Here is an 18043-nt window from a genome sequence, read left to right on the forward strand (position 1 = left end):
ATGTAACATCTTTCATCAAGTTTTCTTATCATTTAACGATTTATCATCATAATTTTCAAAAATTAAAATTCCATAGGTATGAAGATTTGAACTAACTATTAAATATTTTTTTATTCTTAAAAATAAAGTGAATGAAACTTTATTAATAAACTTAAACTTTTGAGATGAATAATTACTACTAGATGGCAAACTTAAGTGTATACTAAAATCTTACGATCCTACGATTCGATTTTACCGATTCGATTCTACAGGTTTGAACAATTTCAAGTAGATTCTCGATTGTAAGAACTTTGCTTGAAATTTCTATGCAAAATTTCAAGCATAAACACACCTTAAGAGAAAACACATGCAACAATGAACAATGTATTCCTGTTTAAAGGTAGAAAACACATGCAACAATGAAAAATGTGTTCCGGGTTTTAACAAATCATAAATTGTTGCACGAAATAATCTCACCGAGAGATGCAATTTATGCATGATTAAAATAGTCTATCTATATATTCGGAGAATATGAGCTTTTTTTAGGTCGTTTCTCAGAGAGACGGTCTATTACAATAACAGCTATTAACAAATATACTTCTAAATAAAAGTAAGCAACACAGTTTAAAATTTGACTTACAGAATTATTAGTCCAACCAGCCAAAAGTTGGTAGCAAAAGAAAACGACAAAGAACAAGAAGAGAAAGAGCAAGACATTGCTAGCAATAGACCCTTTCCTTGAGTCCCGCCATCGCCTCCCGGTAGCAAAGTTTATCTTATTGAGTCCATGATCACTTCCATGCCCACAATAACTCCAACCAAACAATTTCACCAGGTTTTTCTTGCCAATCATAATCTATATAAAATACCTCAAAAAATGTAGAAAAAATCAAATTATGATTTAAAAAACCCTAATTGCAAGAATATTTACCAATTTGGAAATAATGAGTGATTTATACTAAAGACGTGGTGGCGTGTGTCATGTGAGGAAGATGATAGTTTGTTGTGGTGTGTGATGTTGGGACATATTTTGGGTCACAACTCAGAGCATTAGCTCTTTTGGAATTGCTCAAAATGAAGTGAAGAAGATGTTATATTTTGCTCCTTGCATTTCCTTCAGTCTACTTCACGTTTCCTCCCCCACCTTCAGAATAGGAACATATTGCTTTAAAAATTACTTTTTATATTCAAAATAATTATAACACTTGGAAGAAAGCTGGAGTAAAATATTACTATAAATCAATCAAAACTAGTAAAAAAAATATTTCAGTCTTGTGAGAGATTATCTCTTTGAGATATGGAAACTAAATGATACACGTGATTTTATAGAAAATGCTTTCCTCACGCGTAATTGAATCCTAAAACTCCTTTTATTGAAAGTTCTTGACATTCAATCCCAACTTATATTGAAATTACACACAAAAACACATTAAATTCACGAAAATTCATCAAATTATCAAAGAAGAATAGAATGGTAAGATTAATGGTCGAGTTTGATAAATTTGAATCTCAACATCAATAATAATAATAATAATAATAATAATAATAATAATAATAAATACTCTACAACGACATCAAAGATAAAAAATTTCGATTCTTGTTGAATGTTTTAATCAATTTCTATATGTCATTAAAATAGACTCCAAATAAATATTCTTTGGATTTATACAGTTTTGTATATTGATTAGTTGATGATTGAGTTCGATGATGAAAATAAAATAATTAATGAAGAAAGCAATAATAATTGCATGGTTAAGGTACTGAAAACTCTTATCAATACGTAAAAACATCTGATTTTAATACGTAAAATTCATACTATAAGCAGTTAGCTTATTAAATTAGAAATTACTTGTTTTCAAATTGTGCAATAAAATAAAATAATTTGAATATTTAAAACTACGAGGGTGCTTCTAGGCATGTGCAAGGTGCTTAATTCCATAGAGCCTCCTAATTTAAGAGGCCTCAAATATTAGTCGATGTTATTTTACACTACATTTGACTTAAACTAATTATTCAACACGAGTTTGGTTCAACACCGGGTCAAGGATTTTTATCTTTTTCTAATCATTGATACATTAATAATTTTTTTGTTATAATAAAACATATTTCTTATAATAAATGACCAAAATAGCAATTATAAGGCTACAACAAAGAAATATTGACTCAAAATACAAAAATTGACTACAAATATAAGGGATACTCCTAAACAACAATGATAACGTGGAACTGAAAAAGTTGACAAATTAAGAAAACAAGTCAAAAAGGTCGAATTCAAGTTACAATTGAGTTTGACTGATTTTTATATACCATTTTCAGTTTCAGGTCAAACTTTACACAAATTCTTGTATGAGACAGTCTCACTGTGATATATGTTTCATACTTGAGTTAAATAGCCAAATAATAAAAACTTTTAACTTAAAGAGTTTCTTTTCACTGTGAGACGATCTTATACAAGACGGGCTGTAAACTTTATGGGCTATGAACCACTAATTTTCGGTCAGATTTTGAATCTCAGGTCAAGTCAAATTTGACAAGCCGAAATAGAACATATCCTCAATCTAGTTTCAACCATCCGAGAACATTTATGGTCGCTAAGCACAAAAGATATCAACCCTATTGTCTGTGAACTATACTCATGCGGTCTCAAAAGAGACAGTTATGACTTAGTCCTTTGCTCACCAACAAAAAGTATTAATTAATTTCCTCATACAAGTTTGATGTCCGCGGGGAGCAGAGTGCAAAACTACGGTAACAGTCACAATTGCGGTAACGGACAAGCTGATGTGGTAACGGGGATGATGCGGTTGTCGTACCGCCAAATATCAGTCTAAACCATGACATATCGTTTAAAACAACTTGAAACACGGTTTTTTTACACCAATATTTCGGCAAATTTGAAAAACTTTATGACCATCCATACAATATGATGCAGCCTTTTTTGCACTCTGTTAGGCAGGATTTACCATGAATGCCAACAAGTAAAACTACAGAAAACAATTTGTGAAGATGGATAAGAGAAGAAAGCTAGGCGTGAGATGAAAACAACACACGAGATAGTAATATTTAGATTGGAATTCGTTATCTCAAATATTTGTAATGGTTAACAAGATTTCAATTCTAACAAGTTGAGCTTAAATTGAGCCGCTTACCTAATCACTGGTTAGTAGAGAACATATCAGTATCACAAGGTTTGGAGAGCCAGTTGTGGAAAGGGGGGCTTCCCTTCAATATTTTCGACATTTTATAGTAATCTTGAGAATTTTCCTGCACAAAACATAATAACCCGATTTTAGAAGTAAAAAATATATTACCAGAACGGAGAAAAATAAAATAACAAAGAATATGCTTGGTAGCTATTCTCTCTAGTAACTTCTCTACAGACTTCCCTCCTCCAGACTTATCAGCTTTCATAAAGGGAAACCTTCATCCATCATCCATGGAAAAGTAATGTCCAAGAGCCTTTAGCAAACATGACACATTTCTGCGCATTTTCTATTTGATTATTCATCACATGTCAGGTATTTTCTATTGATGTTAAACAACTAGACCAATTTTAGTGTCATGGATACTAAGAATCCTATTGCCCCAACTCCCTAGAGTAGACACATCCACTTCTGTAAATAAATCATACTTCCCACATATGCTTTTAAAAAGTCTTCATAATCACCGGGCCTTATCCTACTCCCAAAATATAAGGACCTACCGCCTAAACCAACTCAAAACACTCCACGCCTCATGCGTAGTCATTTTACACACCCAACACGAACATAAAATGGAAAGCATATATGACTTCAAGTGAAAATTTTCAAGCTATCATTCTCCACAAAGCTCACTAACAAGCTGGGCGTTATCCCAGGTGTACTGCTAAAAGGATGACAACAAGCTTCTGTTTAACCATAAGCTTTAAGCCGTATGGGGTCAAGGATGATCACTTTTATATACTAGAAGCTCAAATGTAATGGTGTCAACATGGAAAACGACAGAAATCTTTTAAATGTCTAACGTTGCTGATAGTGCATTATTTTAAAAAAAAAAAAAAAAAAAAAAGGTCGTCAATGCATCTATTTTTCCACAAATCTATAGTAAGATCATGAAAGACCATGAACAAATCGATTGCTTATTTAGAAGTGACCCGAAAGACAACAGATTTATGGCACTCATTTCAATGAAAGGATTTACGTGTTACCTTAAGTTCCCTATAAGTAACTGCGTTGTTCGTCTGCTCAGTCATAGAGTTGTGCCTCAAGGACAAAAAACATTGCAAAAGTCTCTTCCTGCAATGTGTATAGCTACTGGTAAGAGACAATGAAAAAGTGACACCATTAACACTTAATAAATGCATATATTTATCAACAGTACTTACAGTCAACCGGAACAATGTAACCAAATGAAATTTGATCTTATACGAGAAACGAAAACATAAACGAGAAATGTTAATTTAAGAGTTTCAAAAACAAACACATGTAGGTAAATTTTAGTTTGCAACAGAAAAAGAAATGAGTAAAAAAGGGTAAGAAAGAAAGGGCTTTAGTATTCTATGGTTTTGGGCTAGCAAAAAAACATTTGGGGATCTAGAGTTTCGAAAATGAAGGTTCTGTAACGAGATTCAGTGAGAAGTCGCTTTCTTGTAGTGGATCACACTATTAGCAAATCTGACCTCTAACGCCCGTTTAATAGGTGGTAATAAACGGTGACAATGGGATTGAAACTAGTGTAATTTTGGTTGAAAAATCTCTTGGCTACCTTGATGGTCATGCTTGTCCAACTTCAATCATCTCATTTTCTTCACAAAATTCATTTCAATGCGTTACCATTGGGAGAGGTGGTAATGGAAATTTGTAAACAAAAAGCCTTTTTTGTGATCAACGTTTCATTACCATGAGAATGACATGAAACTTTTGATAAAAAATTTTATATTATAAATCATTCCCATTACCACTATTTAGTACCACTAACCAAACGGGCCGTAAGAGATCAATGATCCAAAAATTTGAAGCTCATCTTAAAAATACCAAGTAAATTCTATTACAACTTCAATGAGAAATAACATGGCCCAAGTTATCAATTTCTTTCAGAAAATTCATCATTAAGTTAAGATAAATTATTACTTGCACAAAGATGACTCTGTCGATGGAAATTGTGCTCCCTTTGAAGAAGTTCCTTGTTTTCTTCCCGTCGTCCCAAGGATGACCTCATGCAATCCATGTTTATTCCAGCAGATAGAATACCTGTGCATTTAGTGAGTTGAATTTGTAATATCAAACTAAAGTCACATATTCAGCACCAAGAAACCAACTACATATCAATCAAATACTCACCCGCACGTTAATGTGACCTTAGCTGAAGCAAGATGCTGAAATTCCTTTGGCGTTACTGGAGCTTCAAAAAACAAAGGCTGCACAATAAAGTTATGACTTTTAATATGAACCAAAAACATGTAATTGTTGACGTATGACAAAAGAGACGAACCTCATTCACTACAAAAGGACCAACTAACATATTTGATAGAGGTAGTAGTCTATCAAACAAAGCTCTCCTCAAGCTATCCTTTACAGAGAGATTTTGAGAATTATTGCATGGTTGCCCAACAATGATTGAAGTAGTATAAACAGGCTGAAGCAAGTAGGAAAGCAGCGCACCTGTTAAAAAACAGAAGACCGAATAAAAAAAAATAGAACTTAGGTCTTGAGCAAACAGTAAAGCAACTCATTTGGTAGTGATTTTATTAATTAATAGGCAAGCTTTTCCTCATGCTCATTATAACTTTTGAAGAACTAATGCAGTGTTTCTGAGTTCCTATAATTCCATTAGTTCTTTTGTCTTTCTCAAGCATCAGAACATCTCCTGCCATAATAACAGTTCTAACTTTTGAAGAACTAATTGTTCCTTGACAACTTATGGTTAAAGAAACTATAAAGATTGAAAAGGAAGAAATTGTTCAAGTAATGCTTGAAATATCTTGGGTTCACATTCCAGATTAGTGGGAATATCCAACAAAGTGTGACCAATGGGATTAAGTGCTGGTGGGAAAATGGAGAGTAGCAAGTGGAAATTATGTGATTGAGCCACCGAGATGTGCCCCTAAATCTTAAAGGTATGTCTTATCGCACAATCATTAGACCATCGCTACTAATACTATATGGATCAAAATGTTGGGCTTTCTGGAGAGATTATTGAAGGGAAATGAGTGTCATCGAAATGCAAATGTTTAGATGGATGAGTAGACATACCTTAGAAATATAAAATGTTGAAAATAAAATGAAAGAAAATCTTTTAATGTGGTTTAGGCAGATTAGGAAAAAAGAAAGTTGGAACCTGAGGAATTTAACAAGAGGACAAGGAAAACAGAAGATAACCTAGAGAGCACGGGTGGAATAGGATGGGAGGACTTCAAACTTATTGTTTGAAAATGTAAAAATTTCAGAAAGGGTGCAGAAGGATAATTTAGGTAGATGACCAATGGAACTGATTTATTGGTTCATATAGGCTATTCCAATGTTTTGAGATTAACATTTGGGCATTGTTGTAGACGATTTATGAGGACTCAAACATTACTATTTGACTCAAAATACTGCATTTTTCCACGCATTCTTTAGCTCAAATTTAGTTTTTTCTATTGTCGCTAACGTTATGCAATGCTTTCAAAAAAAAATTTTTGAAACCAATTTCTTCGGTGTATCACTAAACATCACAAACTTGATACTCATTAGTCATTACCCAGCGTATATACTATAGTTCAGGTCTCTTTTTCTTACCAATCAAAAATCACAATCAACAATGTCAAATTCAGAGTATGATACTCATGGAAATATTTCTGAGAAATTTCGAACACATTGAACTTCAATAACTCTAACATTGACTGACCTTGAGTTCCAACAACATTCCAGCGTGCTATTTTATCTGAACAGCTAACAGAAGAAGTCATCGCCCCTCGGCCAGGCTTCCTTTGGACCATCCCAGTCACTGTTGAAATGCCAGCTGCAAATTAAATAACCCAATACATTGTCAAATTTTAGAAATTATGGTTACATATTGAGAAACAGTATATGGAGCACATTTTCCAGCATATTTTCATGCACAACAACAAAATATTATCTTAAAACATGCGCAAGAACTAATGTCGTCTCCCTAACTAAAGATCCGAAAGTTAGATCATAAAGGCCATGCGGCAAATCAACATTTGTGTTCTTCTCTTCAATCATCTTAGGAGTTAGGAGAGACTAATTTATTCATCAAAATCACAAAAAACTGAAGGTGACCTTGCTAGCTTATGTAGACACCGCCAAACATGTTATAATGCACCGAAGCGATAATATTGCAAAAGTAAAGAAGAAAGAATACTTTCAACCATTGTTCTTTATCACAGCGTCAAACAATCTTTCTTCGGGAGGAAGAACAGCATTTCCTGTTGATGGAGCGACCTCGTCCCCACAGTATATATTTCTTAATGATTGAGATAAACTAACTGAAGCATCCCCGCCTATGGACAAAAAATAATGTACGCCCACACATATATAGAGTATCAGTGGGCCTGATTAAATGACTATTCAAATAACATACATATCGTGTAAGAAATAAGATAGACATAACTCACATGGCAACTGTGAAATGTACAAATGTAAATGCCAACCCTCTTTGATCTTGTATAGCCCTTGGCCAGACCGATCAATCTCCAAGTAACTAGGCAAGTCTAAGCCATTGACACCATGTAGTTCCTGACTTGTATCAACTCCATCCTTCTTGATAAAATTGCAATCACGCTGAATTTCTGAATAGAAGAACCTGGTATTTCCAAAATAAAACACAACGTTTCTTAAATTAACCACTATTGTCATTCACCAAGCTCAAACTCGTGTTACTAACTCATTGAGATTGAAAGAGCCCAAGCAGTGGCGGATCCAGGAATCAAATTCAGTGAGAGCACAATCATGAAAAAAACAATTCAATAAAAAATATTAAAAAAGAAACTAAAATTATATATGTTAAAAATTAATGTTTTCAATTCAACCCTAAAAATAATATTCTATAATCTATTTTGAGAAGTTTTCATATTTTGAAACCGACGTATAATAAGATCATTGGAAGCGGTGGGCTGGAGGTTGGCGGTTGTCATGGTGGTTGGTAGGCAGCCGCCAATTATGGGTCTCAACTTTTGAAATCAAAACTGTCGAACAATAGTTTGGAAGGAGAAGGAGATTGTGAAATGTATTTTCGAAATTGGTTCAATCGAATGTAAATATACCTTTGATGTATGGAAGGTTAAGTAATAAATATTTCTAGAGACTAAAATAACATAAAAACTGTGTAGCTCAATTGGTTATAAGTACAGGCTTTCATACCATAGGTCTTAGGTTCAAATCCTACTAATTACAAATTTTTTTACAAAATTTCAATGCCCTCACGTGCAGGCGCGGGATCCAACTGGATCCGCCCATGAGCACAAGTGAGAATTAATAATAACAAAAATCCAACAAGCTGACTCTTGATCAACACCCATAACAGAATCAAATACCAGCAGCTTTATTTACCAACAACCACCAAACGATTCTCAAGCAAGTCTCTGCCCACACTAGGGTTAGGAAGGGCCCGTACACACAGCCTCGACCCTTACATAACTTTGGAAAGCAACTTTTGTATACACTATACCACATGACAAACACACATGAACGAAAACTCTACATGATTAAGCAATAATCTAAATCAAACAAATAAACAAAATGCAATTAGGAGCATCAAGTCCTAAATTAGCAATTTATAGAAGTTGTGAAATCATCCAATCTCGCGTAAAAATATCTTTCCACAATAACATTTCTAATATTATCACTATCAACCACAAAATGAATTACCTTATCAAAGCTCTTCTAGCAATAATTTCAGCATGAGAATCATTGATAAGATCACCATTTGGACTCCTACTTGACCTTGGTAAACATTTAGTCCCTGTTCCCAATGCAACCACTTCTAAATCTGCACCCAAAACTTGCAACTTTTAGCATTCATTACATCATTCATCAAAAACCAAGCTCTAAGCTTAGTATTGTTAGCATATACTAGCATAATGTATTGCTTATTATTTTTTGTATAATTCATTAAAAACCCAACTCTACTTGCAATTTATATCACTACTTTAACTTTATCATTTTGTACTCAATATCTATCCAAGAGGGTAGGATAGTCAAATAAAGTAAAGCTCTTGGAAAAGGAATATCGTAACCAATCTAGTCATTAGTAGCAAGTTTTGCTAGGCCTATTAGCTACATATATGATGATGTAATAATTGGCCGAGGAGGAAATGAATATGGGTTGAATTTTCCCTTTCATATTCCTCACTTATCTATCCTACTCTCTGATATTTGCCCTTGTCCTCATTCTTCTAATGTCTCTTATTTCGATGGAGCCAAAGATTTATAGTTATTTAATTTCAAATTATAATAGACTAATGTAGAATGTCTCATTAAATCATATCCACTTCTTATTGATGTAAAGTTGCACATGATGTTGCTACCAAGGGCTAATCAGAAATAACATTTTGTTAGTTTTATCACTATTAAGGGTAAGGGTGCGCACATCCAACTCTCCCAAACCCCATCCTAGGTGGAAGCCACTTAATGGCAATGGAGTAATGGAATGATAATGATACTTTATGGTTCACAAAAAATTCATCACACAATGCTCAAAACCTACTCCCAAACTTGTAACTTTCAACATGATTTCTTGATTTTATCCCTCTAACGTCATTCATCAAAAACCCTACTCCAAACTTCTAAAAGTTAACATGATTTGTTTATGATTTTTTTAATTACTTATAATTACATCATTCACTAAAACCCAACTCCACTTGCAGTTTATAGCACTGAATTTTACTTTATCATCTATTACACAATTCACCAATAACCCGAACTTACAAATTTTAGCATGATTTTTTAAATTACTTTTTCATTGCATAAATCATTAGAAACCCAACTTCACTTACAATTTATAGCACGATTTAAATGTATCATTCATTACAATTAACATAATTTCTCAAAACGCAATTCCAAACTTCAAATTTTCAGCATAATTTCTTCCATTTTTAATTCTTACATCATTCATTAAAAACCCAACTCCGAACTTGCAATTCTTAGCCTGATTTTTCTCTTTGCTCGTAAAAAAGCATAACCTTAAACTCAAGATCATAACCCCCAAAAACTTTATTTGAAAGGTAGGCAGAAAATGGTTCTAAAATAGAAGGGAAACTATTATGAATAATGAGCCAGATAAAAAGAGATTAAAATGGAGAAAGTGGTTACCTTGTGAAGGGGAAGATAGAAGAAAAGCAGCCAAAACAGAGACTTCGCGACCTTGAGGCTTTCCCTTCTTGGGGAGAGAGTTGTAGAGAGCGAATACCTTCTCTGAAACAATTTCTCCCCATGTCTGTCCTCCTTTCATCACCTTGTTTTCTCCCATCTTCTCCGATTTTTACTTCAGTGACGGTTTTGATTACAAAGAATTAAAGAAGGAAGCCATAAATATAATTAAATGCCCAATTCCACTCCCCTTTCTTATCTGAAAATGATAAGTAATTTTTTATTATGTTTACTCTAATTAATTTTGCTTTTAGGCTTTTTTTGTTCAATTGATTGTGTTTAGGCCTGTATAATATTCATCAGAAATTATAATTAATTAAATTAAATAATTAATTTAAATAAATTAATTTGAGAATATTTAAGGTTGTAAAGTTTCTGTTTAGAACAAAAAGTAGTGTTCACGGATCGTAAAACAACTCGCAGATCGCGAGAAAGCAAGGAAAAGCTATTGTTTTGTGGAAGCAACAGGTAGCGGGTTAGTTCTGTTTTATAAATCAATCTTATGTTTCATTGAGTAACACGTTGCTTTGTGGAAAGGTGTAAGCTATTCTATAAATAGGGAAATTTGCAAAAAAAACACCTTTTAAAACCCCTTTTTTGCAAATAAGCACCTTTTATAATTTTTTTTTGTAAAAAAACACCTTTTAAGAGACTTTTTTAAAAAAAAGACACCTTAAATCAGTTTCCGGTGACTTTTATCAACTTTCCGGCGTTGACTATGCCAGTCAACGCCGGAAAGTTGACAAAAGTCACCGGAAACTGATTTAAGGTGTTTTTTTTAAAAAAAAAGTCTTTTAAAAGGTGTTTTTTAAAAAAAAAATTATAAAAGGTGTTTCTTTACAAAAAAGGGTTTTAAAAGGTGTTTTTTTGCAAATTTTCCTTATTATTATTAATTTTTTTAAAATTTTTTTTTATTTATTTTTTATATAATAATAAAAATAAATTTTTTTAAAAAAAATAATATTAATAATAAAAATAAAAATAAAAATAAATACAAAAATTTAAAAAAAATTAAAAAAAATTTAAAAAATTTAATAATAATAAAAAAAATAAAAAGTATAAAAAAATATAAAATAACAATAATAATAATTAAAAAAAATAATAATAATAATAAAATTAAAAATAAAAATTAAATTAAAAAAATATTTTTTTTAAAAAAAAATAAGAATAATAATATTTATTATTATTATTATTATTATTAATTTTTTAAAATTTTTTTTAACTTTTTTTAAAATTTTTGTTTTTATTTTTATTTTTATTTTTATTATTAATATTATTTTTTTTAAAAAAAAATTATTTTTATTATTATATAAAAAAAATTAAAAAAAAATTTTTTTAAAAATTAATAATAATAATAATTAGGGAAATTTGCAAAGAAACACCTTTTAAAACCCTTTTTTGTAAAGAAACACTTTTTATAATTTTTTTTGTAAAAAAACACCTTTTAAGAGACTTTTTTTAAAAAAAACACCTTAAATCAGTTTCCGGTGACTTTGGTCAACTTTCCGGCGTTGACTGGCATAGTCAACGCCGGAAAGTTGACAAAAGTCACCGGAAACTGATTTAAGGTGTTTTTTTTTAAAAAAAGTCTCTTAAAAGGTGTTTTTTTACAAAAAAAATTATAAAAGGTGTTTCTTTACAAAAAAGTGGTTTTAAAAGGTGTTTCTTTGCAAATTTCCCCTATAAATATAAAAGGCTTGTGTGGTTATTTTCTACATGCAATTTCTAATTTCTTTTCATCTCTAGCATTTTAAACTTGCAATCCTCGATTGTAATTTTCCGTATCTTCTTCAATTTAAGTTTCTTTTACATCATTCTAAATTCCTTGTGCTAAGAATTTAGTGTAATTCTTTGTATCTCAGAACATATTTCCGATTTATTCCCAAACACCATAGGGAGAAAATGATATTTTAGGAAAGAGCATCTCGCCTATAATTAATATCAGGTTCAAACAAAATGTTCTTGTTACTTTGTCCAGGATTGAAGATCGGTTTCTCGGAGTTCTCGGTGGTATACATAAGCATAGTTCTTGATTGTCATATGTAATTTGTTTTCTACTACAAACTTGTAACTTTATTTTATTGTTTATTTAATAAATTGAAGTAACATTTTATAACAATCTAAAACATCAGTTTTTCTTTGAATTACGAAATGGCAAGTCTCAAGGATTTGACTACCAGCTTTGTCAAACTTGACAAGTTTGTAGGCAATGAGTATAGGAAATGGCAAAAGAAAATGCTTTTTCTCTTAACTACTTTAAAAGTTGCTTATGTGATAAGTACACCAAGGCCTAGTGAATAGGAAGATGAGACTTCAAAGGATATCCGTGCTAGAAGTAAATGGGATAATGACGACTTCATCTGTAGGGGGCACATCCTTAATGGTATGAGTGATACTCTCTTCGATGTTTACCAAAATGCTGAATCCACTCAAGAAATTTGGTCCTTGCTTGAAACTAAATATATGGCCGAAGATGCATCAAGCAAAAAGTTTCTTGTAAGTAATTTCAATAATTTTAAGTTTGATGATAATCGGCCTATTATGGAACAATTTCATGAAATACAAAGGTTGTATGATAATCTTTGTAACACCCCGTAATTTGTCGGGTTTAAAAATAAATAAAATATAATAAAATAAAATAAATAAGTAATATTAAATTATATTATTTTACATAGTTAATTACAAGAAATAAAGTAGGTTTAATTTTAACGGTAACAAGTTTTATCGCGTACAATGTTATCGCGTGACGTTTCTTGCTGTTTTAACAAAAGTATAATAATTACTCAATTAATAAAAAAAAATTATGGAAGGGAGGTGAAGGGCTGCCGGTTCGGGTGAGTATGGGAGGAGTCTTGTAACTCCTCTCATAATGGTGTAATTAGGAGTAATTAAGTTGGTCCTTAATTTCCCTATTAATCCTTAAGCTTCAATTTGAATTCCTCACATTCCTAATCACATTTTTAATCTTCTTAGTGAGAAAAAAATTCAGAAATTTTTTTCCTTTGTGTTCTTGGTTTCGGCACTCAAGAAGAAAAAAAAAACATTTTCTTTGCTCAATCCAATCTTCTAATCAAAGGGTAAGTTAAGTTGTTAATTACTATTTTTATTTATAAGAAATTTTAGTATGGGATTCCATAATCTTCTTTCTTTTTATGATGATATCCTATGACTTATTAGGAGGATTGAGTATTTTATATAAGTTTTCTTTAATAATCGTTTGATAAAATTGGTTTGTTAAAAGGATTAAATCCTATTTCTATTATATAAAATTTTCCTTGATTTGCATTCTTTAACAAAGTTTAAATTTGTTATAAGAATAAAGTCTATTCAAAGGTTAAAATGGATTTATTTTACGATTTATATTTCTCTAGCAAGATTTTAGTTTGTTAGAAGAAATTTTAAGTGTATGAATTAAGTAATGTAGGTATCCAAGAGTTTATAAATCCTTTAACAAAATTTGATTTGTTTAAAGGATTGTCCTTATATATATGTTTTGATTCAAAAATGATGATATATGATTCTCTACAAAATTTTAATTTGATAAGAGAATCAAGTATTTAATTTTATTATCATGGTTTATGAAATTTTAAGTGCTCTTGAAGGATCTTGTGGATGAGTATGTCTTAAGTTGCTAGCTTTATGTTTTTGATGATGGTTTAGATTGTTGATGGGATTTTGTGTATTGTTAGATGTGTGGAAATATCAAGTGGTTGTGTGATAGGAGAATTGGTTTTGTTTGTTTTATTTTAGTAGAATGTAAATTCGGTTTCGGTTATGTGTATCTTGGTAATGAGATTTAAAAAGTATTAAATAATTTAAATAGAAAAAAAAATATAAAATAAAAATAATTAAAGTAAAAGGAATTTTGGACAGCAGCTGCTGCCTCGATAGTGGCGCCCCGATCCGAGCGTTGGGTGTGTTTCGTTGTTGTTTTATTTAACCGATGCGTTTTAAAACTCGTTAAAACGCTTAAAATAATTAAAAATAGTAATTGGATGCTAGAAATTATGAAATTTGGTACCCAAGGTAATTGATGCGTTCCGGACGCAGCGGTGAAGTCGGATTTTTAATTTGAATTTTCTAAACTGTCCGAAATGGCCATAAAAGTTTCTGGTCAGAATGTAAAAATTTGGAACTATTGGGAGTTTGATGAAAACATTTGAAATTATCAAGTCTTAGTGATATTTTAATGGTATTGAGTGGATTAAATGTTTAAACACGGTCTAATACGTGATCGTTTTGTGTGTGTGTTATTTAGGACCTCGTTTCATAAGAGGGCGAAATTCTAATTGTGCTTGAACAACGTGTGTTTGCAGCGTTCAAAGGTACACGCTTAGACCATACTGTTTATATGGTTGTGCAAGTAATGTTGTTTTATTCCTAATCGAGGCATTTGTAATCACATAAGGATTAGACACCTCAACTAATATGAAATAATTAAGTGTAAATTGAGAATTTATGTGTTTGTCACCCAAAAGGGTTGACGTTTGGTTATGTTACCCAAAAGGGTTAACAAATGGTTTGGAATATTATAAATTATTTTTCCCATGGCAGTTGTGGATCATTACGGTCACCATGGGGGTATGCATACTTTAGCCTTTGGCGACCCGAACAGGACGGGCAACGTCTTAGGTAGGTGGTTGCCTTGGGATTAGCTCTCCCAAGTGTATTCCACCAAAACAAATTTGAAATTGTACTTGTACGACCCGAACAGGACGGGCAACGTTACAAGATTGGAAATATTGAATAAAGAATATGTATTAGAGCCTTTGCATGCTAGGGTAAACACAATGCTTGTATTCAACCTGTTTAATATATGTATGAAGTCTCTGACGTGTATTGGTTGTTCTTTGGAACCTGCTACGTGTTATCATACGACGTGCAGCAGGTTGACTGCAGGAGGGGGCTGGAGTGAGGATTCAGCTTAGAACCCGTAACCATCAAATCTAGACATACTTTGTAATGAATCGAAATAACTCAATTTATGTAACCAAAGTTTTCGACGTTTTCTTTTTATCTCGTACAACTTTTAGCTAGTCTAGAGGCCGGTGGGCTCTTGAGTTGTATGTAAAGACTTCCGCTGACTTGTTTTATTTTGCTTGGCGTTGTTTCCTGTGTTGACCATATTCCTTTTACCGTTGGAACGTTGACGATCCGAGTAAAAGTGAATTTTCTTTTGTGTCCGTTTGTGAACCGGAATCATGTTTTCATATGATTTTTTCCGGGTCACTTAAACCGGGCCGTTACAATCTTAAAAGGCATGACATAAATATGGATGAACTCTTTGTTGTCTCTAGTATTATTGATAAATTACCACCGTCATGGAAAGATGTTAGGAGTACCCTCAAGCACAAAAAGGAGGAAATCTTCTCATAGAAGTTGGGATCCGTGAGCAAGAGAAAGGGAAGGATCCATCCTCGGTTTCTACTATTAACATGGTACGAGAAAATTCAAACAAGTCTAAACTTGTGAAGAATAAGAAAAGGGGCTCGAGTTCTTTCAAGGGAAAATCTACTAATTTTTCAAGAAACTTACGGTTGGTGGGTGTTGGTTTTGCAAAAAATCGGGACATCGCAAGAAAGATTGTTTTCTTTTCAAGAAAAAGAATAATAATAAGGGTGAGGCTTCTAATAGACAAGATCCCGTGAATGAAGGTATTTCCTCACAATCAATTAAATTTAATTCCAATTTGGAATTAAATGGAACTAATTATAATATTTGTTGTGTGCAGGATGATTCATGGTACATCGATTCGGGTGCCTCTAAGCACGTTTGCATGGATAGGAGATGGTTCAAGACCTTTCACAAGTGTGATGGTGATGAGTTTCTCTATATGGGAAATAATTCTACTATTCAAGTTCTTGGGAAAGGTTCGATTGAATTGTATTTCACTTCGGGAAATCTTCTTACTTTGAAGGAAGTGATGTTTGCTCCTAAGATTGCAAGGAATTTAGTGTCGGGGCCGACCTTGAATCGCATGGGATATAAATTAGTATTCGAATCTGATCGATGTGTAATTAGTAGGGGTGGTGTTTTTATTGGAAGATGTTATTTGAATTATAATCTATTTAAGCTTTCTATCAAGACATATTTAGATAATAATTTATTTCATGTTTATGATAATAGTGTAAATATGTATGAATTATGGCACAATAGACTATGTCATGTAAATTATGAAAGTATCAAAAATGTAGTACTTGCATGTTAAATAAGATCACTAGAAATCCTTTTAAGAAAGTAGAAAGATCTTCTAACATTCTTGATTTAATTCATAGTGACTTATGTGATTTCCATAGTACTCCATCTTTAGGTAACAAAAGGTACATGATCACTTTTGTTGATGATTATTCTAGATTTTGTTATGTGTTTTTATTGCATTCTAAAGATGAGGCATTAAGATGTTTAAAAATTTTAAGAACGAAGTTGAAGTACAATTGGATTCTAAGATCAAACGACTTAGAACGGATAAAGGAGGGGAATATTATAACCCTTGTTATTTCTAAGAAATGGGAATTTTCCATGAAACTACGGCGGGTTATTCACCACAATTAAATGGTGTTGCCGAAAGGAAAAATCGGACATTACAAGAAATGGTTAACTCCATGTTATCCTACTCATGATTGAGTGAAGGATTTTGGGGTGAAGTGATGTTGACCGCGTATCACATCCTTAACTGGGTTACCACTAGAGGGAAGAAGGCTATTCCTTATGAACTTTGGTACAAGAGGAAACCAAACTTGACCTATCTTCGAGTTTAGGGATGTAGGGCAATTGTAAGAGTGCCCAGAAATAAAAGGAAGAAACTTGGTGAAAGAGGTGTCAATTGCATCTTTGTTGGCTATGCACATCAGAGTCATGCTTATAGGTTCTATGTAATAGAATCTAATGACTACATATCGGTTAATTCGATAATTGAGTGTGGAGATGCTATTTTTGATGAAACTCCATTTTCATCAATTGATAGGCCTAAAGACCTACAAGTTAGTAACAATGTTCAAGAAATTGATGAAGAACAACTTGAATCTCAAAATGTTTCATCAAAAGATGAACATGTAGAGATTTCTCTTAGGAGAAGTAAGAGAGAAAGAATTGTCAAATCTCAATTTTACGTGAATTGTTGTTGTTGACAATGTTTTTTTGTTGCTAGAGTTTACAAGTTTAGAAAATTAGTATTAGTATTATTATTATTACCCAATGTGTTTTAATCTTGAAATTTATTGTAGTTATTGATATTGTTATAAGCATTATTCACCAAATAGTATGTAATTGGTTGTTGATATCAATAATATAATATTTATAACTAAATCACAACGGTCAAACATATGAGTTTTTTAGGATTAAACTTATTAAAATTTGTTTGTCTACCTTAAAATACTTTCCTTTTTGAGTTTGATTTTTCAATTTTAACCTTATAAAATACTCTTAACTACCAATTAAATGAAAGATTTCTTGTAATGTTTTTTTAACAAAATTTAATTCTCTTACCTATTACTTATAAAAATTACATTTCAATAATTGTGAAAATCAAAGTGAACAAACAATTAAGAATTGAGGAAATATATATAGATATACTAGAACTACTCTTCTATCCCACTAAATTTGCCTCAATTTTATTTTAGTATGTCACAATCATTTTGCACAACTTTTGTTTTTGAATATGACTTCACCATTTTTATACTTTATATTCTCTATCTTATTTCTAAATACCCCACCATTTT

The 18043-nt window shown here is 31.9% G+C and overlaps 1 protein-coding gene across 6 annotated transcripts; it reads right to left on the reverse strand.

The window, feature by feature from the left end:
• Positions 1-147: 147 nt before the first annotated feature.
• Positions 148-10506, reverse strand: LOC130809811 (tRNA-specific adenosine deaminase TAD1). Of its 6 annotated transcripts, none has more exons than XM_057675626.1 (11): positions 10269-10506; positions 8826-8946; positions 7574-7761; positions 7328-7459; positions 6844-6957; positions 5449-5618; positions 5298-5374; positions 5088-5207; positions 4166-4253; positions 3129-3243; positions 151-1123 (listed from the first exon to the last, which is right to left on the reverse strand). In XM_057675626.1, the coding sequence occupies exons 1-10, from the start codon at positions 10423-10425 to the stop codon at positions 3133-3135; spliced, it is 1278 nt and encodes a 425-aa protein (XP_057531609.1). In that variant the 5' UTR covers positions 10426-10506; the 3' UTR covers positions 151-1123; positions 3129-3132. The 6 variants fall into 6 exon arrangements, with proteins under 6 accessions (XP_057531613.1, XP_057531609.1, XP_057531612.1 ...); XM_057675627.1 differs by having other exon boundaries at positions 153-848; positions 10269-10498; XM_057675625.1 differs by having other exon boundaries at positions 155-835.
• Between the last annotated feature and the right edge of the window lie 7537 nt (positions 10507-18043).

Source organism: Amaranthus tricolor, chromosome 4 (assembly GCF_026212465.1).
Source record: "Amaranthus tricolor cultivar Red isolate AtriRed21 chromosome 4, ASM2621246v1, whole genome shotgun sequence".
NCBI lineage: Eukaryota > Viridiplantae > Streptophyta > Magnoliopsida > Caryophyllales > Amaranthaceae > Amaranthus > Amaranthus tricolor.